The following is a 7,688-nucleotide window of genomic DNA, read 5'->3' as shown; positions in this document are numbered from 1 at the left end:
GTAGATTTTTTAGAGATTTTTGTTAAAGATAATGATTCTGTTATTAGCCTATTTTTAGTTAGTAGTTCAATAAAATGATCCTTTTCCATTTCAATTACTTGACTTCTCAGTCCAGTTTTTTTCATCATTTTAGTTTTATTTTCTGATAAAATACCAACAAAGAGAACCGAATCTTTCTTCGTCGGCTTTCTTCACCTGATGTTATTGTTGTTGATGACGAGGTGAAGAAGAAAACAGTGGTTGAAGAAGATTTAACAGGTTGGGATATGGATTTTTTGCTCTTTGAATTACCTCCTTCCATGGGTTGAAAAGACGGATGATGATGAAAAGAAGCAACTCTTAATGTTGGGAGAGGTAAAAAGGATGAGGATTCTCTGTTCATGTGGCTTAGAAAAAGATCTATCCTCACCTTTTTTTACTTTTCCTAGCATTAAAAGTTGCTTTCAAATTACCCACGTGAAGTTTTAAAGCCTAGATTGGATATGATTAGGGGTGAAAGGGCAGCTGCTTTAGAGGAGAAATGGAGGAAATTGCAAGTTGTTTTTGGAGAGGAATGATTTGATAATGGAACAAGCTAAATTGATATTAGAATCTTACAAGTCCCAAGATGCATAAAGTAGTTCTCTTGTTTATTGTTAAGACAAATTTTCTAGGATTTGCATAACCTGTAACTTTTGGTGTTTCTGTTAGTCTTTACTTCCAGTTTCCCTAATGTACTTGTTTTTATTACAGTATGCTTCAAGAATGGCCAAATCAAGCTCTACACATCAAATGAAACATAGCTAAATTTGAATGAAATAGGACATAGATGATGGAACCTTGGTTTTTTTTACAGAGTGGTTCAACAAATGCTCCCCATAAAATAACACAACATATTAAAAGATCATCCTTAAATAACATTACATTGCATACTACGACATGGCAGCCAAAAACCGACTGCATTAATCGGAACACATGGACCAACAAAAACTGAAATGGTGAGTAACCATTTCACAATAATATGCCACTTTGTCGTCTTTCAAGTTTTATTTCTGGCTCTTCTTTTTCCATAAGTCTCCGAACATTTTAATCCCAGAGCCTTTGCGTTTTCCGCTTCCGAAACCATCGTCCATATCATCAGCTAAGCCTGGTGATCCGACATAACCAGCGAATCCACCAGCTGGTGTCTCAAACACGCCATTGAAATGCTTATCCATTGAGCTACACCGGTTTGAAATCCTCCCGTTCATTTCCACACCACCGGAAAGAATAGCTGCTGCGGCATCTGCTGCCTTTCTCCATTGTTCTGTTTGTACCCTTAGCTTCTTCATTTCAGCTTCCAGTGCCCCCTTTTGTTCTTCCACTGATTGAAGCTTTTCCTTCAATTGAGCTGTATTTGTTTTGCTTGCTTCCAGCTCCTCCCCTACTTGGCCCAACTGCAATGCCATTTCTTCTTCCTTAACTTTAGCACTCGAAATGTTCGAGTTCGCTTCGTTGAGCTGCTTTTCCAGGTCCTTGTTCTCTTGAGTGAACACAACAAGCTCCTTTTCTTTTTCTTCTAGCTTGGACTTCAGCATATTGATCTCATCATTTTTCAAAGCCAAGTCTTGGAAAAATTGTTTCTCCAGCTCGGATTCTGCTGGTGGTACACTCGATATCTCTATTGCATTGGTTTTCTCATCTACTTGATCGACTTCTTCGGTTTCCACCTTAGGCTCAATTGCTGTTTTTTCCACTGTGACTTCAAACACATCAGTTTCTTGTTGGTTATCTTCAGAAACTTCATCTCTGATGCTACAATCCGATTTCTTAGAATCTCGAGTTCTTTTCGGAGAAACCTTCTCATTAACTTCAACAGGTTCCCGAGCTTTAGGCTTCTTGGTCTTATTTTCCAGCTCTTGTTGCGCTTCTTTCTTTGCAGCTTCTGCTGAAGCCAACTGGTCTTTGAGATTCTTCAGCTCTTCTTGTGCTTGCCCCAGTTGAGATTCTAAATCTGCAATACGAGTGCCAAGCTTCTTTTGGTTCAATGGATCAGATTGTGGAGCACCTCTTGGTGAACGACGATCTCCAAGCTTAGGACTACTACGATCAGTAATGGGTCGATGATGCAAAGGGTCTGAATCAGAACTCGATGGCCTAACCTGATGCGTCCCTCGAGGAGATTGCCTTTGTGGCATGTCCGAGCCCCTAGTCCTCATAAAAACACAAACATGTCACGTCAGCAAAAACAACAAACATGTAATACAAGCAAATCATGTCATTTTGCTTGAATGCCAAGATTATTCTACATACATGGAACTTTCCATTTCAATAAAAAGTATTAAAAACCCGAAAACATACTAGATTTAACAGTACTAAAACACAAACAACTATATTCATTAGTTCATGGCAGATTAGATTCTCACCTTGATCTTGGCATCTTGGCACTTCCAATATTGAAGAAGTTTGTGAAGAGAAAACAGAACTAGTTAGTCAAAAACTTGTGACCTGCAAAACTTAAAGTACACCAAAGAAAAAAGTGAGAATGGCATATATAAATATACAATATATATGTATATATATAAGAACACTTCAATATATATGTATATATATAAGAACACCTTGGACTACCATATATATGAGGTGGGCACCTGCATTTGATTATGGTGTACAAAACCATGTAATGGAGGCAGGTTTGAAATCAACTTTTTTTTTTCAATTATTTAAGGCAAGTGTATGGCTTTTGACTTTGACTTCTGGGGTTAAAAATCTCTAAGTAAAGAGTGATATCATATTTTCACCACAATGTAGAACATGAATTAAATGAGGCAAATAGTGGCACTGCTACAATGGCAATTTTATAATTCTGGGGCTCTCAAATTTTTGGTTTGGGGAGTTAAATCCTCAAACTTGTCTCTAAGATTCCTTCCATTTAAAGCTATAAACCATTGCCAAGTTCAGTTTTTCCCCCCTCAAGATCCCACTTTGGGTTGCACAAATGATCCCCTATAAATATATATATATATATACACACACACACTTGTAGCTGCATTGGGCAGATGAGAAAAAATAAGACAATGCAAAGGCCATTTAAGATTATATCATTATCATCATCTAGTTTTAATTTGTTAGCAATTGAGTATCCACATAATTTTTTCAATACTACTTGGTCAATTTCCATACTTGCATAAGGCTTATCATACCTTTGTTCTAATACATATATAGATATAAAAAGAAATGGGGAAAACCCTAATAACAAATGAATTCAAGTGTCAGATAGCAAACTTGTAAAGATCTTCTGCCTCATATTTTTTTCCCACAGATAAAAGTAGAAAGTCATCCTAGTAGTCAAACCAACCCACATATAATCAAAGCACTATCAAACAAAAAACATATTCTCTAAAAATGAAAAGAGATAAAAAAAAAATCCCAAAAACAGTTTTCACTTTTCCAGTCCCCCATGTCTTTTGATTCCTCATATATATTTTTCATGGTTATTTTCACTAGCTTTTCTAGGGCAGTGCAAAAAAGCCCTTTTTTCACTCTCTATGTATATGTATATGTATATATGTATATGCACACCATTATATGGACAGTTAACCATGCATAAAAAATATGCATTTTTAAACATTCCAAAGGTACTTTAGTAAATTTGAGTAAGCTAAATTGTGGTGTATGATTAAAGGGAGGAAAGCTAGGCATGCGTTGCCTCGCCTGTCAGGGTTTTCCGAGTCAAAATCAATGTACGCGCCACCATGGCGCGTGATGGTGAGGTCAAGCAAAATGCAAATCAAAATATTACAAAAATAATAATAAGGTTTGGAAATATTTGGCTTATTATGCAGACAATCAGGCACAGTTCTTACTTGTTTGCTGCAAATTAGAAGAATTAACTCAAAAGATATTAAAACAATCATAATCTTAAAAAATAATAATAAACTTCAAAGCATTCTGCAGCAGAAGCCATGCAATGGTTAGCTAATAGAACAACTTTGTGGATCAGATGAAGTAGAACCCAGTTTTCATGTTGAAGATGAAGTTGAACCCAGTTTTCACAAGCTAATGCATGTTCTCCATAGCAAAGAAATTAAGGGTCTTGAATCACATAAATGTGAAACTAGACTATGCAAGCTTCATAGCTGGGATTAAAACATACATGATAAAACCCTTCTTCTCATAAGGAAAAAAAAACAAGAAATAATGAAGAAGAAGAAGAAGAAGGGATTATATATATCTTACCTTATAAAAGAAAGTAGATGATAGCCATGAGAAAGCTTTTTGAGTACCGAAATGCAAGGCAATGAATGAAAAATAAAAAAGGGAAAAATGAAGCAGGATGGGGAGAGAAAGAGAATTTCAAAAGTTTGAATAAAAGCTGCAAATGGGGAAGTGGCATATACTACTCCATTAATAACATTTCATGAAAAAAATAAAAAAAAATTGATAATTTTGAATTTGAAATACTAAAGCTACAATTTTTCTTCTATTATTGTCATAATTATAAAAAGGAAAAGGACAAGAGTGTAAATTTGGGAAAAGATAGATAGTAAATTAGAAATAGAATCTTGGAAATCCAAACTGTATCTTGAACTCTTGTCTTTTGTCTCTTTTCAAATCTTCAAACCCTTTTTTTCTTGTATTACTGTGCATGCACATGCATTTGTATTACTATTCTTTTCATTTCAATATTTCTATTATTTTTGCCTTTAAATTACTTAATATACTATGTTCATTTTGTATTATTCATTTACATTTTCATTTTAGGTGATCTGATAAATAGCATAAGATTAAGAGTTAAAAAGATGAAAAATTAGATGAATGATTAAAATGATTTTTTATAAAATTTAATGGTCAAATAAATCATTATGTTTTTTTAAATTATATATAAATATTTTATTTGAATATATGAAAATAAGAAGAAGAAAAAAGAATTAAGTATTGCATTTAATACAATAATATTTTATTATTATAAATAATCCATTAATTGATTATGAAATGTACTTTTAAGTCGATTGTGAACAAAACCCTTTATTATGCAAAGTAGAACAATATTATTTGGAAAAGAACAACATAATTACACAATGTAAGATGAATCAACTTTATGGTTAATTTTTATATAATTTGGCTAATCTATTTTTTAAAATATTACATTTTAATCATATTTGTTTTTTTTAAATATTTATCCCAACCCATAAAATAAATAGAAGGATAATCCGTTTCAACTCATTTAAACCTACATCCTCCTGCATTGACAACAATGCTCATTTAAACCTACTTTTTTTTTGGGTCAGATTTCCCTCTCTAATTAGCCAATTTGATTCAAAGTTAACCAAAATTTTAATGAATCCATGGAGTTCATTAGTTTGCTAAATTTGATTGTGGAGAATAAATGGTATCAGCAGTAAAAAAGGTGAAGCTAAAATAATAACAATAAAACAAGCATTTATTAGAATAGTGTGGTAGATGCAATTATGCAGTAAAACAACTATTAAATATAGTCGATAAATAGCATAGGATATTAATGTACTCTCTTTGGGGGACTTCATTTATATTCATATTTGCTATCAATAAATGCACTAAAACATCAATGGTAATGGTATATTTTTGGTGAAAATTAAATATAACTGAAGTCAGAAGAATTGACCCATTCAATTTACGCGTTAAGTAATTCATCAATATAACCATCATTCAGCATAAAAAGTATTAAAATTAGATTTTATTTCATTTTATTTAAAAATAAACATATCAGTTTTTACATGTCATACTACATCATTCTTTAACAATAAAAATAGATGAAATTTTTAACAAAAAGATCAGTTTACTGTTTGATTTTACGTACAATAACAATAAAAATACACGACGTGGCGGCGTGTTCCTCAAGTTTCTCGGTTTCCTTCTTTCAGTTCAATTCTGAATTAGTTTCTAATTAATCTAGAGATATTATTTTAGTTATAAAAGTTACGGATTTCAGCCTATAATTAAAAGGGCTATAGTTACCCTAGGTTTATACATAGAAAATAACATAATTAAGAGAGAATTATGTGTTTCAGTTTGAAGGGGTTTTTCTTCCGGAGTTTCGTGTTTTTTCTTTGTTCTAACTCTCTCCATTTTTTACTTTTCTCTTATTAGTTAAATATCTTTTTACCCATGGTTTTTTATCTTCTTCAGAGTAGTTTTTTCACGTAAAATTTGTATGTTTGGTCTTTTCAATTTCTTCATTATTAATATTGTTCGTTGCTTACGCGAATTTTTCCCCAACATAATATAAAGCACTTTCATATTACTTTTACCCGCACAGTATATTTTCATAAGTTTTAATATTACATTTTTTAGGGAAAAAAATCAAATTCAAACTTTAAAAATGATATACATAATTGAAAAAGATAATTATGAATCTAATTGAGAGAGTTGAATTATTTTTACCATATCTATTCATACTTATTGTTGACACCATTTTTTTGTGAAAACGGGGTCGACTTAGGTTTTGAAAAATGAAAATGAAAACGGGAGTCGCCACCAATCCTTTTTAATGAGGTGTGATTGGATCACCTCAAAAAGTGGTTGTTTTTAATAAACGGTTTGATTTTATTAAAACAACGATTTTGGTCCACGAAATTCAGAAAAATAGGTTCGGGAGTCGGTTACGTACGAGGAAGGATTAACACCCTCGTAACGCCTAAAGTTGGTACCTAGTTGATTAGTTAATGTCTTAGTGTCGAGAATTGAAAACTTTAAAGAGATTTAAAATACGATCTTTTATTGAAACATTTGTATAAATCAAATTATTCGTTAAGACTCTCCTATTTCAGAAAGAGAAAACATCACACCCAATGCATTAGGGCACAATATTTTTCCTCTTCAGAAATGAGCTTGTCTAAAAACTTGCACAAAATAATTTAAAAGGGTGTTCAATTGTTTAAGTCATGCGAAAATATTGCAACCCAATACGTTAGGGCGCAATTTCTCAAAATGTTAAACATTGAATATTGCATTTTTTAGAAAAATCCTCGTCTCGAGAAAACAACGTGTCATATCCAATGTGTTAGGACACAACGTATTGAATTCTCGATAATGAGTTATTTATTTATGTTTTTGTTTTAAAGAGCACTCTCGATTATTTAGATTCAACGAAGAAAATTGAAACCCAATACATTAGGGCTCAATTCTCTCGAAGATCCCAAATATCGAGTATTGCTTTTATTTTGAAATTTTTCGTTTTTTTGACAAATCCGAGTAAAAAAGATGTAACGTAACAACAATGATGATAATGTGAGTAAAATAATACAAGCGAAGGCTATAAAATAAAATAAAATAAATAAAAAGACAAACTAATATAGTACACCATTGCAAACATACAAACAATAATATTAAAGCATTCATTCTAAATAATGTGAATACAAATAAAGAAATAAATAAAAAGAACAAGATGACATAAATGTATAAAGATACATACATATGTATACATTTTAAAATTATTATATATATACGCTTATATATATATATATATTTATATATATTGTAAAAGGTGTACAAAAGTATGTTTTATATACATGTATTTATAAAATGCGTATAGATATATATATAGATGTGCAAATACATGTGTATAAAAATTATAGAATAATATATATATATATATATGTTTGTATGTATATAAAATAAGTTATAAAAATGTACATGCATAATACATATATGTATATATTTATGTAGAATAGAAATAAAACTAAAAATAA

At 31.4% G+C, this 7,688-nt stretch overlaps 1 protein-coding gene across 4 annotated transcripts; it reads right to left on the bottom strand.

Annotated features, from left to right (window-relative positions):
• Window positions 1-761: 761 nt before the first annotated feature.
• LOC105776024 (interactor of constitutive active ROPs 4) lies at window positions 762-4,364 on the bottom strand. 4 transcript variants are annotated; one of them, XM_052629730.1, is made up of 3 exons: window positions 4,198-4,364; window positions 2,385-2,474; window positions 762-2,172 (listed from the first exon to the last, which is right to left on the bottom strand). In XM_052629730.1, the coding sequence occupies exons 2-3, from the start codon at window positions 2,396-2,398 to the stop codon at window positions 1,026-1,028; spliced, it is 1,161 nt and encodes a 386-aa protein (XP_052485690.1). In that variant the 5' UTR covers window positions 2,399-2,474; window positions 4,198-4,364; the 3' UTR covers window positions 762-1,025. The 4 variants fall into 4 exon arrangements, with proteins under 4 accessions (XP_052485690.1, XP_012453952.1, XP_052485694.1 ...); XM_012598498.2 differs by having other exon boundaries at window positions 2,385-2,466; XM_052629734.1 differs by having other exon boundaries at window positions 762-2,166; window positions 4,198-4,363.
• Window positions 4,365-7,688: the final 3,324 nt, after the last annotated feature.

This window comes from Gossypium raimondii, chromosome 1 (genome assembly GCF_025698545.1).
Source record: "Gossypium raimondii isolate GPD5lz chromosome 1, ASM2569854v1, whole genome shotgun sequence".
NCBI lineage: Eukaryota > Viridiplantae > Streptophyta > Magnoliopsida > Malvales > Malvaceae > Gossypium > Gossypium raimondii.
The sequence above is the reverse complement of the archived record's forward strand: the minus strand, read 5'-3'. Positions and strand labels throughout refer to the sequence as shown.